Here is a 21,077-nt window from a genome sequence, read left to right as displayed (position 1 = left end):
ATGGTGGCACTTCACTGAGAAGTAAATGACTTTTGAAACCCTTCCTAAATCCGAAAGATTACAAAAATTTATGGTAATTTTCAACAGCCTATACCAGTAAGAGCATCCTCCTGCAGCTTTGTGTTCCTGTAATAAGTTGTCCTGGTTGCAGAAAGGGGTCAGAGCTTAGTGCCATGACCAAGTTGTTACTCTGTACCATGCAAGCCATCAGTGGAGGGCACAGTTTCCAAGGAAAACACTGGTGCTCCACTGGGAGTTGGCCATTTTGCCTGCCCAGCCATCATGCTGCCTTTGGTCAGAGGACACAATCTACTGGAAGCATCCACCATTATTCTTGTTCCCAGTGGTGAACACACGTTTTTGTCACTAAAATACCTTCTTTTTGTATCCTTTTACTATTAATATTGCTGTTGTTACTGTGCCATGTCTTATTCTTGCTTTGTGCTTTCAGTAAATTGCTACCTCAACCCACAAGTTCTGCTTTTGCACCTCCCTTACTGAAGACGTACAGGAGAAGGGGAGTGGCTTACTTGGAGTTTATTTTCCAGCAAATGCTAAAAGAGAATACAAGTTAAATAAAAAAACATTAATATAATCAGAGGCAGCACTTGTGTTAATGAACAGCTTATTATATTTGCCCATTTTGTCATACTCAACTTTCAAAAGTACACATTCAAGGCTGTGGTGTCAAACATTGGCGTCATCATCATACTCCATCTGGACCAGTTTTGTGTATGCAGCATTATGTACTTGGCATACAAAATTCAGACATTTTTGAAATATAGCTCATTTGAGAAGATGCACATCATTCCAATACCAATATCAAATGCTCTGTGGGGTCAGAAAGAATGTATATGTTAAGTTCACAAACTTGAGCATTTGAACATATTCATATATACCCCTTAACTGTAGTGAATGGTGCTCTAAACTCTTTTCTATATTGAAGTTTTCCTCTTCTATAAAAACTTTTTCATAATTTTGACTAACAACTTTCAGCTGGGAGTTCATTTTCTTCCTATTAGCTGGTACAGCACTGTGGTAGAAAAGACAAATGCTGATAACACACTAATGGTTTTAGTTGATGCTGAGCAGTGCTTACTCCAAGCCAAGGACTTTTTAGTTTCTCGTGTTCTGCCAACAAGGAGGTGCAGAAGAAGCCAGGAGGAAGCATGGCCAGGACAGCTGAGCTGAACTGGCCAAAGGGATATTCCACACCACAGAACATCATGCCCAGTATATAAACTGGAGAGATTTGGCAGTCACTGCTCTGGGATGGGTGGGCATCCATTAGTGGGGGCTGAGCAAGGGTATTGTGCATCACTCAACTTTCTTGGGTTTTACTCCTCTCTTGTTGTTGTTATTATTATGAGTAAATTTATTTCAATTATTAAACTATTCCTATCTCAGTCCATGGTCATGGGTATGACCTTTTTTTCAGTTTTCTTTCCCACCCCACTGTGGGAGTCTGCAGACCAGGGTGAGTGAACATCTGTGTGGTACTCCACTGCCAGACGGAGTTAAACCAGGGCACCACATTAAGCCATTTAACTACACCTTTCATTAACTTTGGTGTGCTTTCAGACAGCCACTGTACTTCAGCTCTTACAGTGAATTCACAACTTCATATGCCAGGCTCTCTCCATGTTAATCTTATCTTCAACAGGTCCAGTCAAAGCTAAAAATTTCTGTAAGAAATCAAATTCAATATTTAAGATTCTGTCTTTGGTGTACTTTCCAAGCTTTTTGTTTCACATGCTCTAGAATGTTTCAAATCGTAGGCCCACACAGTGTCTATTCCCTCTCCAGTAGTATGATCTGGAATCCAGCAAGGGAAAGGAAAGCGACAGGCAATGATCCTGGCATTACATTCAAGTTCTTCTTCTAGCTTCTTCTCCAGCTGTGGCATCTGTTGAGTTACAAGAAAAACCTCTCAGAAACAGTAAAAAACAAGAGCATTCTCTTCAGAATCTAATTCAGGTGTTCAAGAGAAATCCAAGACTTGAGTAACTTTTTTTTTTTTAAATCTTAGGAAAATATTTGTGATAAGTGTTTTGGCTTTGATGCCTTGACAAAGAATATCTAAAAGCAGAAAATGGTTATTGTGGCCCCAGTTTGTGAGATCAAGGAAATTATAACTTGAAGATCTAAAAATTAAATAAAAGCCCATAAATTATCCCTTAAATTAAAAAAAAAAAAAAAAAAAACAAAAAACAAAGAAACAAAAAAATACCACAACTGCAGGCAAAAGACTTTGCATGCTCCAATTCATGATTCTCTTCAGTGGGATTCTTCTCTGAGGGAATGAGAGTTCAGCCCCCTGAATTTATGCTATTTATGAAACCCCAAATTTCATGAGCTATTGTGTGATACTCAAAAGCTCAAAATGTACAGTCTAATCCTGAGACACTCAAGACATCACACAGACAACAACCCAAAGCAAATATTTTGCTGTCAGTCTATGGTAAAATTCTGTTACATTAAATAGTATTGAAATTGAGCTTAGTCAAATCCACACTCCATTAACATAGGCATGTGAATCCCTGCAGCAGCATTCCATGAACGAGGATGCAGAATCATGGAATAGTTTGGATTGTAAGGGATTTTTAAAGGTAGTCTAGTTGAACATCCCTGCCATGGGCTGGAACATCTTAAACTAGATCAGGGTGCTCAGAGCCCCATCCACGCCCCATCTACTGCCTCCCAGAGCAACCCATTCCAGTGTTCCACCACTGCATTTGTAAAATTTTTCTTACTTATATCTAAGATGAATCTGCCCTCCTTTAGTTTAAAACTATTACCCCTTGTCCTGTCCCTACAGGCCCTACTGAAAAGTCTGTGCCCATCTTGTTTACAAGCCCCCTTAAAGTACAATAAGGTCTCCCCAGAGTCAAGTCTTCTCCAGGGTGAATCACCCCAATTCTCTCAGCCTGCCTCTAGGAAAGGAGCTCCTCTGAACCCTCTCCAATAGGTCCACATCCCTCTTGTGATGGGGTGCCCTGGATGCAGCACTCCAAGAGAGGTCCCACCAGAGCAGAAGAGGGGGGCAGAATCCTCTCCCTCCCCGACACTGCTTTGGATGCAGTCCAGGACACGTTTGACTTTCTGGGCTGTGAGTGCCCATGGCTGGGTCCTGGTCCTGCCTCTCATCCACCAGCAGCCCCAAGTCCTTCTCAGCAGAGCTGCTCTGATCTGTTCATCCCCCAGCCTGTGCTGGTACTTAGAGCTACCCTCACCCAGGTGCAGCACCTTGCATTGGTCTTGTTAAACCTCGTAATGTTCCCATGGGCCCACTTCTTGTCCAGGTGCCTCTGGCGGGCATCCTGTCCTTCAGGCACTCAACTGGCACCACTCAGCTTGGTGCATCTGCAAACTTTTCTGAAAGTGCACTCAATCCTACTGTTTTATGCTACTGATGAAGACATGAAGCAGGACTGCTCCTAATACAGACCCCTGAGGGACACCAATTGTAGCTGATCTTCATCTGGATGTTGATTCATTGACAACTACCCTATGAATACAGCTATCCAGACAACTCCTTATCCACTGAACAGTCCATCCACCAAATCCATCCCTCCACAGCATAGAGAGCAGGATGCTGAGGGGCACTGTGTCACATACCAACTCTCCTTGGTTGAATACCTACAGTCCAGCTTTCCTCCATCCACAAAAATTGAGAGCATATGGAAGTCAGGGGAAATATCACCACTTTTCTAGAATACAGCAACACCCTGACCAGTCAAATGCTCTTTTTCTAATAAGTGCTTGGCAAATTCTGCCATGGATTAAGTGAGAAATAAATTAACACATGTAGACTTTAAAGAGTTTTTTTTTTTCCATCCCAGATAGTGATTATGTTCTAGGAAAAAAAGAGAAGCCTAACAGATTTAGCCACTTTTGTCCTTTGGAAAAGTTTGATGGTATGTTTAAGCAGATCAGCAGTGCACATCCATTTGGAGTTCCTTTTATTCTTACATATTGTATCTATCTGAAAGATTAATTTTAATGGCAAACTCTACAGACTACTTCTGTTATATGTAAAACACTATTTACTTTTATTATTGTGATGTAATGTTTAAATATTAAAAAATTTTAAACTGCAGTAGTTATTAACAAATTTAGCTGAATTTCAGTCACAAAGACAAAAATACATAAAATTTCAGAAAAAAGATGAAAGAAACAAAACTCAAAAGAACATTATTACAAAATAAGATTGACTAAAGAAAAGGTACTTCCTAAAGGCTGCAAAGAGCTTTCACTATCACATACATTCAGGGTGTGCCTTTGATGTAATATCCTATTATAGCTACATTTAAGCTAACAATGGAATATTTCAGGAAAATTACAGTCATAGATCTAATGTAGCAAAGAGTTACTCCCAAATATTTTTAAGGCTCTGATTTCATCCACACTGCAAATGCTTTTTAACATTTTTGCTGCCTTAAACAACTAGAAAAATAAACCTACAAGCACCTTCAACAAACTACAAAAATAAGCCCACTTTGTTATCTAAAACTGAGATGAGACACCAGAAAAAAATTTTTACAGAAAATATAGATATATACCAATTTTAGGAGCAATTATGGAAATTAGTGACACTGCATATCCCTATTAGCACAAATTAGAAAACATCATTAATAATTCAGCTAAGTTCGGCCAAAAATAATAATATCCCTGAACCAGTCAAACTAGTTTTTAAGCTAAATATATCAGTTACATTAGGTGTTACAATCATACTGTATTTTATGTGAAGCCAGGGTTTGGGGGAATTTTTTGGTGTGTCAACATAGATACATAGTTTAGTAAACCTTTTGTACAGCATGTAATCAGTTAAAATACACAGGAGCTGCAAACATGAACACCTGGCAAGAATTCCATCATCCTACCCTGAACAAGTCTCTCTCTGCAATAACTCAGAAACAAACCCACATTCCCCCCAGATGCCTGCAAGAACAAGAGAGGTCTTAGTCTTCCCTGAAGATCAGTAAATTCAGGTTTTTAAAGCTAATCTCGGATATGAAATAAAAGCACAGTGTGAAAGCATCAAATCAGGCCAGCATTATTAAAAAAGCTAAAGAGATCTATTGTTTCTCAATAAAAAAGACAAAATGCATTAAGGTTTCTAGAAAATTAATTGAGTCATTCAGGAGGCTGAGCATTAACATCTTCCAAAGCAAATTCAAAGGAGATCATAAGCAAACAAATGCTCAGGAAACACAAAGGTTCATATGTTTGCATCTGTTGCATTTATGACAGTTCTTTTGCTGAAAGAATTTAACCTAGTATTAACTGGACCTACAAAAGTTATTCTGAGCCCTACAGCTACCCTTTCTATCACAGCTGTTACTAATGCGTCCCACTTTATTACATTTAAAAGTTAACTCAGTATTTCTGCTGGGTTTACTCACATTTTCCCAGGGCATTTGTTTATTCCTAGCTTACTGAGCCAGCTTAACCCACCAGGGCTTTTCCCCTGGTGCAACGGCAGAATTCCTGACCGCAATTCCGAACGTTTCCAGTGCCCCCTGCCGGAACTCAGCAAGGGAGCACGTAACTGGCAGCAAGAGAAACACCCCGGTGCTCACTAATACCCCACCCTTACCCACTTCAGTTTCCAATACGAGTTACAATTGGAATCTGAAGTAGAGGTTTACCTCTGGTGCCTGGTGAAAAGAAAAAAAAAAACAAACAAGCAAACAAAAACACTACAGAATGGGAAGGTTTATTATGCTTCCTGTTAGTGCTGCAGAAATGCTTTCAGTGTGTGCTGTATGGTATGGCATCACATAAAGCTCTTCACTCACTGCATCTCACACCTGCCTTAGCAAAGGAACAAGCAATACAGAAGCACAGGATGACACAATTGGGTTTGTTCAGCCTGAAAGAGACGGCTTCAGGGGAACCCAACTGCAGCCCCCGGCACTGAAGGGAGCCTACAAGATGGAGAGGGACCTTCCACAGGCACACAGGACAAGGGGGAAAGGCTTCAAACTGAAAGAGAGTAGGTTTTGATTGGTATTAGGAAGAAATTCTTCACATGAGGGTGGTGAGGCAATGGAATAGGTTGCCCAGAGAGGTTGTGGATGTCCCAGCCATGGAATTGTTCAAACCAGGCTGGATGGAGCTCTGAGGAATCTGGTCTAGTCAAAAGTGTCCCTGTGCTCATGGCAGGGGGGTTGGAACTAGAGAAGAGAAGGTTGTGTGCAGACCTTATAGCAACCTTCCAATATCAGATGGGAACCTACAGGGAGGAATCTCCTGGTGAAGCTGGAGAGGGTCACTTCATCAGGAACAGCAGAGATAGGACAATGGAGAACGGGAAAAAACTGAAAGGGGAAATTTCAGTTAGCCATTATGAAGAAATTCTTTACTGTGAGAGTGGTGAGACACTGGAATAGGTTGCCCAGGGAGTTTCTGGAAGCCCCAACCCTGCAGTGTTCAAAGCCAGGCTGCAACCTGGTCTAGATATCCCATGCACAGGGGACTTGGGACTTAATGATGTTTAAGGTCCCTTCCAACCCTTAACATTCTCTGATTCTATGATTATTACTGACTGTCTTTGACCATCTGCAGGTTAATTCATTTTGCAGATTAATGTATGTGCACTACTTGTACACTATTTGTTATAAAGTTTAATTAAAATAATTAAACATTGTAACAAATAAACAGTATAATAAATAAAATACAATAGCATAATAAAAATAAAAACTAAATAGTAAGCTTACCATTTGAGGTACTCCAAAAACAACAATATTTCTATAATGGGAAAAAGAAACCTAAAATAAAATTTGAGAACAAATCTTATTGAAAATGACATTTACACTTAGAGACATTCTCACCATTCTTTTCTCCTAATCCCTCTAGCTGCATTTCCTTCAACAGGGATTTAGACCAAAAATATGTAAGGAGATCCCTTACCAACTTTTCATCACAAAAATTTCCACATAAAGAAAATTTATACTGCTGAACAGCAAAAAACTTCTACTGTCTGGCCAAGAACATGGAATAGCAATTCTAGAAGCACAGAAAGCATGAATTTAGAAAACACCAATATGACTTTACTAATAACTAAAGAGTTTTTTTCACATCTCCTGTATACGATAAAATCACGTATGCTTTAAGTTCACCCCTTCTTTTGTTAAATGTTAGCTAGCTATAAAAACTTCCTAGGCATTCTAATGACTGAGTTTTTCCACTCAGCACCATCAAGTTCTCCTATGCTCCTCTCTGAACACAAACACCCCCACAGCCAAAAAAACCCTCCCACATAATTCATCAGGCCCAGGCTTGCTCAAGGAGCCCCTGATGATAAAGAAAGCACTTGAACAAAGCCCAAAAGCAGCAGAACAGCACACTGAGCCCAAAGAAATCAAAATCCCAGTACAAGAACCCTGCTCAAAGCTCAGTGTAGCACCTTGTGGTCAGACAGCATTTCAGTTTTTTCAGGAAAGTATTTCCAAACTTATAAAATCTCTCAATCATCCCAGACCTCTTCTTACATAATTCACTACTTACCTTCCATAAATCTGAAATATAAAATTTGGTGTTCTGATGTACTCCATCTCTCCAGGCACGATATCTGGAGTACCAGACTAGCCAGGGATTCAATTCATATCCAACAGCCTGGAATCCCTTTTTTGCAGCTGCTATCACCTACAAGAAAGAAAATAAATCTTCACTTTGAAACATAAAAGTCTATTCACCTAAAGAGAAGCACACAGTTTTATTTAAAATATAAATCAAAGGAAAGCACTTTTCTAAGTCACCCTGGGTTTAACACCCAACAGATCAGCTGTATAGCGAACAAAAAACTCAAAACTACATTTTACTACTATTGCTAGACCTGACTGAAATATAGCCAGGCAAACAAAATGAAAACAAACATTCAAGGGCAAAGCTGTGAGCTTGCAGTACATCTATGATTCATATAAAAGTTTAAATTAACACATTCATTAGAGTATCTTGGAATTGAATACAACCAACATTGATCACAGAGAGAACAATGCAACTCACAAGCAAAAATGCTCAAAATTAGACCACTTATTTGAAAAGCAGTGAGAGATAGGCAAGTGAGCAGCCCCTGAATCAGAGCCAAAAATAAATCTATTATATTATATTATTATATTAAACATACCAATAAAAAGAGTGTGAAAGCAATCTTGATCTACATTGAAAAAAAAATTAAAATGCACTGATTTCTAGAATAAAGGCTTAAAACAAAATTTAAAAGGCTACTGCAAACTTCTAATCAGCAATGGCCTGATGAACTATCAATTACAAAACAAGCATGGTGAAATCAGAAAGTACACATTTCTTAACAGAACTTCTCAGCTTTACCTGGACTATATATTCACACTGTTAAAATAATGCATCCTCCTTCCATCAACACAGCACACTTGCAAATTCCCCAAAAGAATCTGACATTTTTACCACACTTGGAAATGTGGCAAATATCTTCACATTTATACACTGATTACACCTGAGTAACTGCTAAATAATTAAAAGCATCTGAACAGACTTTTTTCAGGACAGATGCATCAAAGAAGCACCAAGCATTCCTTTTTAGGCACCTGCTTTCCAAATAGTCTCCATTTAGGCACCTAATGACACTGAACCTATTGAAATTAAATACCTCTGATGAGAGTCAGCAGCCACAATGCCTCACAGAGGGCATCAGAAACTGCAGTTATCTCATGCCTAAGTTTTTTGGTGTTTTTCCTACCCAGGCACAATTCACACATTCTTTACAGATCTGGAGTTCCAAGTAATTTTTTTTGCATGGACAAATAGTTGACTCATTCACATAAAACATGGACAAAGGCAGCGTTCAAGAACTCGTGTGTTTCCATCAAAAACCACCACCTTGTTGCTAACTCTGACTTGAAGCAGATAGTTACAAAAAAGCACACAAAACACCACAGCAACAAAAGAAAAACCAAACCACCCAATTTTCTGCTATATCCTCACCACATTTCACAAACTGGGGCTCAAGCAGTACCCTGGAAACACAGTATCACTTTTTCTCCCATGATTCTCACCATTGGTGTTCTCGCTCTCTCTCGGTGTTTATTCTAGTTTTCTAGTTTCACCACATGAATTGGGAAGTGGGGAAGCCAGCAGTGCTTCAAACAAAGGTTTCAGGACTACAGTTCTAACCACACCAGGATTTTTATTTTTATAACCCATCGCTCACTGCCCGTTTCTTTTTGCACTTGTATCACCTTTATACATTAAATATCTCACAGCCTCACTCGCTGCAGCTACACACCTTTGTGCAATCACAGCTCTTTTGCAATCAGTACCAAGACTCTGACAGCATCTTTTCAAGTGAGTGCACTGTTACTCCCTCCAGTCACCACAATGACATTTTGTCCACTACCTTGGACAAGCTACAGGTAAGATTGCAGCAAAAGCTATTTATTACCATCAAAACTGAATGTAAACCTTTCTCAGCTTTGATCCGTTCCATAAGACTTAAACACAACCACCGGATGCCAAAGACAAGACATTTTTAAGTGTGAGAAAACAAAGCCCCAGCACTGTGGCACTTTTTTAAGAGGTGACCTAAAAAGAAGGCAACATCCTTAACTTACAATGCGGCCATCCCCGCTACCAATGTCAACTAGGGAGCCGCTCCTGTTTTCCAACATTTTCAGCACATTCTGGATCTGTTCGGCGGTGGCAGGAACGAAGGGCAGGCACACCTTCCTCAGGGCCGGGGTGACGAAGGGGGTGGCCACAGCATAGAGGGCCACCAGGGCGCCCCCCAGGCTGGCCGTGACCAGCAGGCCCCAGCCGCTGCTCCGGGAGCCGCCCTCTCCCTCCTCCCGCGGGGCCGCCTTCGCCAGCGCCGGGCACATCGCGCTGGGGGACAGACGGACAGACACACAGTGTTTTCGCTCACTTGAGGCAATTCAGTATCTTGTAGCAAAGAGCTACAACGTAAGAGATTAAAAACCCCACCCTACACTTCAGCCGATCCCAAGGAAACGCTACAGAAGCCGGAAGGCTGAGGCACGAGGGGCCAGGAATGCGGTTCCCATTTAAACCCCCGGCCCTCCACAAGCGGGCGGGCAGCAGCGCGCCCCGAGCAGCTCAAGGGCGGCGCAGGCAGGGACCTGCCCGCCTGGGGAACACGTCCCGGAGTTACTGCTCGTCCTTTGCGGAGGAACTTTTCACTGGGACACAGCGACACCCGCCACACACACACTCCGAGTCCCCAATGACCAACCCAGCCTTATGCTCGGCCTGCAACACTTATTGGGAAGGGCAGTACCACTTCACTAAGACGGGGTGGAGGACCGAAACCTTTCCGAAGGCGCTCCGGAGAGAAGCACCGCGCACGCTTTTCCACCGCGTGTCTGTCTTCCCTCCTCCGCCCTCACATCACCCGGCGCAACCCACTGCCGCCCCGCTCGGTGCCCGCTCTCGGTACGTCCTCCGTATCCTTCCTTCCCTCCCCGCCCCCGTGAGCCGGGGCGTGCGGCCGCCAGCGCCGCGCTCCTCCCTCGGCGCCGGGCGGCTTCCAGAAGGCTCCTCTGGGGGCGCCACAAAGCTCCCGCCCGCGAAATAAGGCGCGGCTGTAGCGGCTGCGCAGGCGCGGGGTGGGGCGCGGTGTCGCGGCGGGCGCGGCGGCTTCCGGGCGGTGCGCGCGGGCGGCGGCGGTCGGAGCAGGCGGTGCAGCCATGTCGGCCATGGGGACTCTGGCGTTTGACGAGTATGGGCGGCCCTTCCTCATCCTCAAGGACCAGGAGCGCAAGACGCGCCTCATGGGGCTGGAGGCGCTCAAGGTGAGCGAGCGGGCCGGCCGCCGGGGCCGCCTGCGGGCCCGCGCTGGCTGGGCCGCGCCGCGCCATGCCATGCTGTGCTGTGCTCTGCTGTGCTGTACCGCGCCATGCTGCCGCGGGAGGATGGAGCCCCTGGGGCGAGGCGCTGCCGCGCTCAGCGCCAGCCCCGCCCGAGGCACAGGGCGGATGGAGCCTGGACTAGGCCCGTTAGCGGGGGAGAGATGGAGGAAGAGAGAAGGCATGGCCCCGGGGCTGGGAATCCGCGGCACGTCGTGGATGCGCCCCCCGGCTGCGGGGCTTTGGGGCCGTCATCCCCGTGGGCGCAGCGCGTCTCTCCCCGTGGCTCCTGCCCCAGTGCCCCCTCCCTCAGACCGCAGCCTAAAGCTCGGCCGCTGAAGGAAGGCCGGGGCTGAGTGCGGGTGGCACAAATCCCGACAGAATATGCTAGCGGACATTAGAACAGAGGTTGTGGATGCACCATTCCTGGCAGCGTTCAGGGAAGTGTATGGGGCACTGAGCAACCTGGTCTAGTGGAAGGTGTTCTGCCCCTGACAGACGGTGGGACCTGGATGATCTTAAAGGCCCCTTCCAAGCCACACCATCCTGTGATGATTCTGTGATGGGTAAAATTGCGCTGCCATTGCACTGCCTTCTCTTTTTAGCCTTGCCGGCTTCTGTTGCTCCCTGCTTTGAGCATTAGAGCTGTCATTTGCCTGCTCTGCTTTTTAATGCTTTAGCAGAGCCAACACAAGCAATACAAGAAAAGGCATAGGAAAAGTTTCTGTCATAAGACCAGTACACACATACTGATTATTTTTCATAGTTGTTGTCAGTTAAATCACAACATCTGCACTACTCACTGTGTTTTCCTTAGCTTAATATTGTGATTTCAGAATGCATGATAATGATTTAACTTCTGGCTTTGTTATCTTTTGTTTTGCAGTCCCACATAATGGCAGCAAAGGCTGTAGCAAGTACTCTGAGAACATCCCTTGGGCCCAATGGTAACAATAAAAAACTTTTAGCGGTTCTCTCTTAGTACTTGTTGTGGGGGAATTTTCAAAATTTTCCTTCATTCTTTGAACATATATATCTTAGGCTTGGACAAAATGATGGTGGACAAGGATGGTGAGGTGACTGTGACAAATGATGGTGCTACCATCCTGAATATGATGGATGTGGATCACCAGATAGCCAAACTCATGGTGGAACTGGCTAAATCTCAGGATGATGAGATTGGGGATGGAACTACTGGAGTCGTTGGTAAGAAAGTGTTTGAAATTTTGCTTCCTTTTTCAAGTTTAAAATCAAGCTGCTTCAGCTATTAAAAAAAATTGTGAGAAATAACAGTAGCTTTTTTGTAGCACTTCTTTGGAGTATTTATTGTTGCAGTATTCCTGTCAGTTCTTGTATGAGGAATCTTCTAATCAGGAAGTTTTTTGTGTCTTTTTGAAGTTTGGTTACGTTTTGAGGTAGTGCTGAGAGCCCCCCCCCTTTGATACTTTCAAAATTTTTTGCAGAATTTTCTTCTGTAGTCTCCTTGTCCTGCCTTGATGCCTGTACTTCATTTTGGTCTTAACATAATGTGGTTTTCTTGCTAAGCAAAGCAAGTAGGGGTTTTCATGTTTTTTTGTTATTTAGGAGACCTTGAACTCTTTTAAGCATTGCAGAAAAATCAGAAAATGTGCTTTTTAATCTGTTGATAATATACTTAAAATTATGTTCCAATCAAGAATAAAAGTGGGGTTTTTTGTTGTTTTTTTTAATAGTTCTGGCTGGGGCATTACTGGAACAGGCTGAGCAGCTGCTGGACCGAGGCATCCACCCCATCAGGATAGCAGATGGTTATGAGCAGGCAGCACGCATTGCTATTGAGCATCTAGACAAAATCAGTGACAGCTTCCCAGTTGATCCACAGAACATTGAGCCTCTGATCCAGACAGCAAAGACAACTCTGGGCTCTAAAGTGTAAGTCACAAAAAGTGAATATTGAATGGATATTTACCCTTCCACTGAAAACTTTCTGCTTGGAAAGGAGAAATCCTGGTGTTTTGTTTGTGTTATTGGAGTGCTGCTAAAAGCTCCTCTGTGTTTTGTTGTGGCTAATTCCTCTATGGACTCTTGTCTCAGGGTAAGAAATTGTGAATCCTTTGTCTCCAAAGGGTCAATTCCATGAAGTTAAATAACTGCAGCATCATTCTGACCTGTTATTTGCAGGCTTCTACATCATGGCAGGTTCCAAAAGTAATGTAAATCTGTTAAAAATAATATGTCATATTTTGGGGTTTTTGCCGCTAAAAACATTTTAACTTAGGATGGTTCCAAAAGTTTCTTTTCCTTTCTGGGTTCTATGTGTAAATGTATAAATTCAGACATTTGAAGGGCTTCCCTTGCAGTGTTGTCTTACACATGGTTTCTGTTTCTTGAATGTTCTTTAGTAACAAGTTCTCCTGACTGGTTCCAAATCTGTGCTGAGACTCCATTGACAGAGGTCCCTCACACCAACCATGCTGTGTGTTCAGTTTTCTGCCATAGCCAGCACCTTCTATTTCTGTGAACAAACAAGCAGGACCCCCTCTTTTAATACACTGTGCAAAAGCTGACTTCTTGCTGTTTGAATGATGGATAGAATCACCTTTTTCTCCCAAATGGTGGAAATGGAGTAAACTTGATTGTATTTTGTTCAAACCTAGAGTGAACCGCTGTCACCGGCAAATGGCAGAGATTGCTGTGAATGCTGTTCTGACAGTGGCAGACATGGAACGGAAAGATGTTGATTTTGAGCTGATCAAAGTGCAAGGCAAAGTGGGTGGAAGACTGGAAGATACACAGTTGGTTAAAGGAGTGATTGTGGATAAAGATTTCAGTCATCCACAGATGCCTAAAGTAAGTCATGTCCTTGTGTGTGTCTCTTGTGTGTATTGGCTTAAATAAGAGTTTCTAGCCTCCCTCAAGTGTCACCCTATCATTTATTAAGTATTTACACAGTCTTGTCATTTAGCCTGGCTTTCCACCAATATATCAACAGAGGAAGGGGCAAAAAGCATGAAATTTTTGATATTGGAAGAGATCAAGTTAGAATTTATAAAAATATTGAGAAAGTGTGGTGGAAGGGAGGAATTACTGTACTGCTGAGTGAGGACAGGTGCAAGATTCTGTTTTATGTAGAAATAATTATCCCTGGTGTGTGATATGCTTAGTGCAATGCTGTGTCAAGATTCTAAACCTTTATGAATTGCCATTTTGTCCTGTTTGGAACACCCCAGAAGCTGTCCTTGTTTTATGTTTGGTGTAGGTAAGGTCTCCGAGTCTTTGAGCAGTCTACTTCAAGAAAGGTTCTACTGCTCTAAAATATTCATCTAGCAGGTACCCATGTTTATCCTGTGGAAAGGAGGACTAGTCGAAAATAATGGTCATGTAATAGTTGAAAAGCTGTTACAAAGATGAGTGGTGTTCTCAGTGGTCACAGTGGATAGGGATGGTTTAATTTAATTTTTCTATTAAACCATAAAAAGGCATAACTGGTAAAGATGGTTAAGGGCTTAAACAGTGTCTTGGAGCTATGGATTTTGTTCTAAGTGGTTTATTGAGACTATTGACAGAATTATTTAGTTATACTTAGTTAACTTTAGAGTAAGTCAAATGATCTTCACATTGTTCATGTGTTTGTGTTTATAAAGACACATCTGTATGCTTTGCAAATACAAAAAAAATGTTAATCAGGTCATAAGTCTTTTTTTTTTTTTTAATTGCCCAGGAGCTAAAGGATGCTAAAATTGCCATCCTTACTTGTCCATTTGAACCACCTAAGCCTAAAACCAAACATAAGCTTGATGTCACATCTGTGGATGATTACAAGGCACTGCAGAAATATGAAAAAGAGAAGTTTGAAGAGATGGTGAAGCAGGTAGCCTTCAGGATTATTTCTGTTTTCTTTATCTTTCATAGCCTTTAGAAAAAAACAGCATAGTGCATTGATTTGCTCCTGTAAACGAGCTGCTAATCCTGGTGGGAAGCAACATACAAGCAGTTGTAATGCTGTGAATCAAAGATGATATAATGTAAGAAAGAGATACCAATTTGGTTCAAAATATATTTTGATCTCTGTGTGTGCCAGGAGGTTCTTCTTGAGAATTGTCTTTTGAGAAAATTGGGAGAATTAAAACCACAAAGAATGTTTTTCATTCCTTTGTTAGTTCTGATCAGAAGGTTGATGATTTGTGTTGTTTTTAGATAAAAGACACTGGTGCAAACCTTGCCATTTGCCAGTGGGGTTTTGATGATGAGGCAAATCACTTGCTGCTCCAGAATGAGCTGCCTGCTGTTCGTTGGGTTGGTGGACCTGAATTAGAAGTAAGTAAAACTGAGCTTTGCACCAGCTGTTAAAACATTTATGAAGTAATAGGCTGTACCAGCTAAAAGTTCAGGCTTTCTGAGTATCACTGCATAATTGTGTATATGGGTGGCTATTGGAGAAAAATCATTGGGGATTTGTGAAAAAACCTACCATGGAGGGGATTATGGTTTATAATTTGAGCACATGTATATTACTTAATGAAAGGTTTAGGTGTCTAGAAAGGTTTCTGCTTTAGTCCTGCCGTTGGCTGAAACAAAACATTGGCTGAAGTACTTTGAAGTCATGGGAAGATAACCTTTTGAAGTAGGCATTTGACAGATGCTTTTCCACTAGTTTTATGTTCTGAAAAACATGAAAAAAATCCTATTAAAGTAACTCCTGGCTGTTTAACCCCAGTTAATCGCCATTGCAACGGGAGGGCGCATCGTGCCGCGCTTCTGCGAGCTCACGGCAGAGAAACTGGGATTTGCAGGCGTCGTCAGAGAGATCTCCTTTGGAACAACCAAGGACAGAATGCTCCTCATCGAGCAGTGTCAGAACTCCAGAGCTGTGACCATTTTCATTAGGGGAGGAAATAAAATGGTGAGATGCTTGCTTTGATACATAGTTGCAGAATGTGTAGTTTCTTTGTAAAACGTATTAGTACACTCTTCATGACTTTGTCTACATATTCATTGCAGTATGGGTAAATAGGAAAGGAGTAAGGCTTGTAGGCAGTCAGGACTGTGTGTCAGAAGTAACTTGTTAGATTTGCATCCTGTGGTTTTAAACTAAAACTTTACTTTTCTTTCTGTGAGACCATATAGTTCATAAATACAGAAATGTTTTTACCTGTGGATGCTCTTAATATTTTTTTCTCATGAGAGGGTCACTTTTATGAGTAAAGTAAATATTAGCATCTTTGATAGATTTGGTTTTATTGTAGACCTAGTTGTGTATCACTTCTGATTTCGTTCAGTTAAGATATTTCAAATAAAAACACCTAACTACTGCAAATTGTATATCCCCACACCCTATATCCCCCACTCCCCTCTGATTGGGACCACTTGAAATGCCTATGTATTTAAACTGGATTTTGGTTGCACTGTTAGTGTTAAATTATATTTGCTATAAGTCAAGTCCTACTTTAAATGAAAAACCTTTGGGAAAAAAGCATACTGTAATCTGAAATTTTCTTGTAAGAAATCAGAAATACTGCTTTAAAAGTTAGTGTTTTTGTTAAATCTCCTACATCTGTTCAAATGAGAAGTGGACAGAAACTGCAGTCTGATAATAATGTTGGCATTTAAAGCTCAAGTGTGTTGTGTCTTGTAAATATGCAAAATTGAGAACCTTTTCATGGTTTTGTTATTTCAAATTACAGGTTTAACAAATAACAGTGCGTTTTTATGCATATGTATATTCTTTGCCGCTGGATGTCTAACATTCTCTATTTTTAAGTAGTATAACATAGCAATAGTACAGCTGCGTTGGAGCCATGAAAAAATCTTAAGAGTTTATTTGCAGTTTCCACATCTGTATTAGGAACTACATCTTCACAGCCTTCACATGTGTGTATTGTATCACACACACGCTGTTGTGTAATTGCAGATCATCGAAGAAGCGAAGCGCTCCCTTCACGATGCCTTGTGTGTAATCCGGAATCTCGTTCGTGACAATCGGATTGTGTACGGTGGTGGTGCAGCTGAAATATCTTGTGCCTTGGCAGTCAGTGAGGCAGCAGATAAGGTAAGAAAGGAACAGTTAACATTTTCTTTAGTGTATGAACTATTGAGCCTGCCTTAAGAAATTCCAAAAGAACTTGAAAGATTTTTCAGAAAGTTCCATAACATGTGCTTTTCTGACATTCCCTTATAACCAGTGTTAGAAGTTATCCTTCCTATCTCTGTAAAAAGTCATTACCACTACTTTTTATCCTTCTGTGCTAGGAGCAGTTTGAATTTTTTTTAATTTTCAAGTAGCTATCATTCAGAGGTATTTGTTTAGTTACTATATTCCAAATAAAATCTTCTTATTGTGTGTATGTATTTTATATCTAGTGTGAAAATATGCTTTTACTAACATTGGAGTTTAATGGCGTATGAATTTGAATTTCTTTTCTTCTAGTGCCCATCTTTGGAACAGTATGCTGTGAGAGCTTTTGCAGATGCCCTGGAGGTAATTCCCATGGCCCTCTCGGAGAACAGTGGTATGAATCCAATACAGACAATGACCGAAGTGCGGGCGAGGCAGGTGAAAGAGAATAATCCTGCTCTGGGCATTGACTGTTTGCAGAAAGGAACAAATGGTAAGAACTGCAGCATGGAGAAGGGGTAGCATAAAAGCTTTTATTTCTCAAAATGCTCACTGTGGTTTTTTTTAAACCTGTGCATAACTTGGTTTATTCTAACTCTTGTGCCTTGCCATAATAAATGGGAATGTGCTTGGAGAGCATATTTATGTCTACCAGGAGGAAAATGTATAATTGTCTCAAAACCTCTTCTTTGTGGCAAGATTAATTGAAGATGTTGACTGATCTTGTAGTACAGGAAGGAAGGCTGTTCTTAGGATGAGGCAAGCATGCTGTGCTTTAAATACTGCAGTTTTAGTGATCCAGGTTGCACTGCAGTCCTAAAACAGTTGTTTTGAGAAACAGCTTGTGACAAAGCAAACAAAAGGCAGGAAATATTTGTAGACAATGATGTTCTCACCAATATGTCTGCATATATAAACCTGGAGCAAATACCTGAAGACTAAGAAGCCAGTGTATAAAACCTTATTTTCAACTGAATCTAGACTTTTCACCTTCTTACTTATTCTGTTGGTATTTTTGAGAAAAGAATATGGTAAACTGAAATTTGTGCATTCATAACCCTTCTTTGATAAGGTGTTCCTGTTTGATGGCATTTGACCTTTCACTTCTTTAGTGAAGTGAAATGCTCAGCTTTTAGGGTGCTTTTAATATATGTGTATGGAAATCTAGCTTTTCACCATTCTGCATTACTTCTGGAAAAGCACAACCTAGTTGGGCTAAGAGGTCTATCTTAATGTCCGAGGATCTTTGGTAAGAACCTAGATGTAAAACTCTATAGTTTGTACAAATTGCGTTTGTAAACCACAGTGGCCAAGAGTAGTAATTTCAGAATGTTCTTTGAAATTATGTGGAATTTACTATTACTAATTACTAACATTTACAGGTTAAGTGTTATGTCTAGATTTCATGAGGTGTATAATTCTTCTGCTTCCTTTTGGCAGATATGAAGCAGCAGCATGTTATAGAAACCTTGATTGGCAAGAAGCAGCAGATTTCTCTGGCGACTCAGGTTGTTAGAATGATCCTGAAGATTGATGATATCCGTAGGCCTGGAGAATCCGAAGAGTGAAGGTTGAAAAGCAGGAAACATTAAGGGGCCACAGCAGTAGCAAAGATGGTAGTATTCTGATGCTTCATCTTCAGCTATTTATTCTGGACACTTTTTGTTTCACATACTGTAATGGCTAGTTGTTGGAAATAAAACAATTTAGCACTGGTGATTTCAAGACTTGTTTCATAAGTATTGTTGCATCTTTTCTTAGACAGATGTAAATATTCATAGAAAATACTTCCTGAATGTATAGGGAAAACAAAAATTATGCAGCATTAAATTTAATGGGTAATTTTCCATTGTTCCTTAAACTAATTAATTAAATATTAACCAATTATTTTAGCCTCTGATAATTCTCATATGTTAAATATATTAAGTATGAGGTTTCAGTCTGAGCATTTAAAGGAGCTGTCTTCCATGCTTCCAGTTGCTTCAGTTTTTTTCTCCTTGTCCTCTTCCAGATTTATGAGGGTTAAGGAGGGTTTTTTCCCAGGGGTATGCACATTCAGCCAAGTGAGGGTTTTTCCCAGAACTTTGTCTATAGTACCACAGTTGAGTGGTACTTACTCAAAGGTCCCCAGTACAATCTGATAGTGGCAGAGTAACATTGATTAGTAAGGTGCCTTGGCTGTGAAACAGCCAGCAAGAAACAAGTGGTAGACCAGAACTAATGTATAATTTCTTTGAAGATTTCAATAGTGAGGGAAGCGTTACAAATACCAACTCAGTATTGCTTGTGTTACATAGGGCAGAGGAAGCTCTTTACTGGCCAGTGTTTGCTAGCAGGTCATGTTCTGATTGGTTTTTGCTGTGACTACCTCACTTGAGTAAAAAAAAAAAAAACTTCAGTGAGTGTTGATAGATGAGGAAGGGTAGAAAAACAAGTTTACTAATTACAAGACTGGTTTTGTTTCTAGAACTGTTTGAGGATAAATCATGCAAAGCTTTATTGTCATTGATTAAGAAATTAGTAGTGAGTTTTTTATCATTACTCTTTTACCTCTTCCCAAATTAGCTTCATTTAGATGCAGTTCAATGGAAACAACAGTTTATCAGTTTTACTGCTGCCAAGCTCTGGCATTCTGAATCTGTTCAGAGTTTTAAGTGTGACTCCAGAAACCCATAAATACCTGGACTTGTGTGGAGCTGTCTCTTACTTTGCTAATACAAAAGGAAAGCTGTAGCTAGAACTTGAAAGGGAGCAGTGTACTTGTACTAATGTACCCCTTTCACCTCATAGTGAAGTTGTGGATGTGATAGAAAGGAAGTGAGAAAACAGCTATTCCAGTTTTACTGGTGTTTCATCTTCTGTCCCTTGGCGTGGTTGAACCCCCTTTGCTGTCCAAGCCCCTTACACAGGCTTTGGCTGTAAACAGCTGCTTAATACAGAAGTGCTTAGGAACCCAGGAGAGATTACTTTGAAAATTGAAATTATGGCTTTGCTGATGTGGCTTTAGGAAATAAACATTTTGTGCTCTGTATATAAATATTTGTTAATATTCAACTACATCTTAGTAGGGGAAGTCTGGAGCTTGATAATGGAACTTTGATAAAATTGTAAGAAATAGAAGTGGTTATTTTTTCAGGGATTTGTGCTTCAACATAACACATGTATGGCATTAGCACCATCAGTCAGTGCTGCATAGAGACAACTGGAGGACAAATGGCTTTCATCACAGCATGCAACATACAACTGGAACTATTAAACCAAATTAATGAAACAACTGCAGTGCAAACTGGTGCACTTTCACAGCAGGAGTAATTAAATTTGTGCTTTGACAGAACAGTGGCAATACCCATATTGGTAATTTGTGTGCTGCCTGGCCTTGGTCAAACAAAACAGGAAACATCTGAATAACAACAGAGCTGGGTGAGGCAAACGCTGATGTTCAAATTAATCATGGTCCATTTCTAACCACTGGGCAGTAAATGCCTGGCCTGGTGGTATGTTTGGAATTGAGGTCCATGAGCCCTGCTGTTCGTGCTCTGTGACTCCTGGGAAAATGCAGGGTTCACCACGGGAGGGCAACATCCGCCCATCACTGCCATAGCAGACTGCATCTGGATTTTGTAAAAGCGAGCTGAGGCAGCCAGCAGATCTTTCCTAACATCACTGACACAGCACACAGATGTCAGCAATGACATGAATCTTTACAACTTCCCCTCAAGGGCTCAGTTACTTCAGCTAATTTCGTGACTAAGTTCCACGAGTCCTTTTAGATCCAAGTTTGCACATCTTCCTAGGACCCTTAACCCAACCCTGCCTCTGTGTGTCCTGCTACTTCTAGTTCCCCTGTTAGCAGCTGCCTTGTCCCAGCCCGGTCTGTTGGTCTCTTGCTGCACTCCCAAGCCTGGGCTTCTTTCCTCCTGATCTTGTACCTTGGTGCTGGCACACTTGTCTTTGCAGGGGCACAAGGCAAGGCTGCCAGGAGCACAGAGCACAGCACACAGGCTCCTCTCACTCCCTCACACTGCAGCAGCTGGGGGGGGCGTGCATTCATGACTGAGCTTTTGACTTCAGACCCACCACAGTCTTTGAGTGGATTTTTCAGGAACAGAGTTTAACAGAGCTGTGAAGCAATTTTCTCATTT

The 21,077-nt window shown here is 41.5% G+C and overlaps 2 protein-coding genes across 5 annotated transcripts; one reads left to right on the top strand and one right to left on the bottom strand.

Moving 5' to 3' along the window:
* Positions 1–522: 522 nt before the first annotated feature.
* Positions 523–10,565, bottom strand: ATPSCKMT (ATP synthase c subunit lysine N-methyltransferase). Of its 4 annotated transcripts, none has more exons than XM_026791796.2 (5): positions 10,433–10,565; positions 9,591–9,861; positions 7,513–7,650; positions 6,723–6,773; positions 523–1,906 (listed from the first exon to the last, which is right to left on the bottom strand). In XM_026791796.2, the coding sequence occupies exons 2-5, from the start codon at positions 9,855–9,857 to the stop codon at positions 1,709–1,711; spliced, it is 654 nt and encodes a 217-aa protein (XP_026647597.1). In that variant the 5' UTR covers positions 9,858–9,861; positions 10,433–10,565; the 3' UTR covers positions 523–1,708. The 4 variants fall into 4 exon arrangements, with proteins under 4 accessions (XP_026647597.1, XP_014120620.1, XP_074402019.1 ...); XM_014265145.3 differs by lacking the exon at positions 10,433–10,565 and adding an exon at positions 10,274–10,416; XM_074545918.1 differs by lacking the exon at positions 10,433–10,565 and adding an exon at positions 10,229–10,368.
* Positions 10,566–10,601: 36 nt separating this feature from the next.
* On the top strand, positions 10,602–18,660 carry CCT5 (chaperonin containing TCP1 subunit 5). The gene is made up of 11 exons (XM_005484275.4): positions 10,602–10,787; positions 11,728–11,788; positions 11,883–12,047; positions 12,554–12,752; positions 13,478–13,670; positions 14,542–14,691; positions 15,018–15,137; positions 15,538–15,723; positions 16,732–16,869; positions 17,248–17,428; positions 18,376–18,660. Exons 1-11 carry the CDS (start codon positions 10,683–10,685, stop codon positions 18,501–18,503), a joined length of 1,626 nt encoding a protein of 541 aa, XP_005484332.1. The 5' UTR covers positions 10,602–10,682; the 3' UTR covers positions 18,504–18,660.
* The last annotated feature ends 2,417 nt before the right edge of the window (positions 18,661–21,077 follow it).

The sequence above is a fragment of the Zonotrichia albicollis genome, chromosome 1, assembly GCF_047830755.1.
Source record: "Zonotrichia albicollis isolate bZonAlb1 chromosome 1, bZonAlb1.hap1, whole genome shotgun sequence".
NCBI classification, from domain to species: domain Eukaryota; kingdom Metazoa; phylum Chordata; class Aves; order Passeriformes; family Passerellidae; genus Zonotrichia; species Zonotrichia albicollis.
Note: the sequence above shows the minus strand (reverse complement) of the source record. Positions and strands in the feature narration are given on the sequence as shown.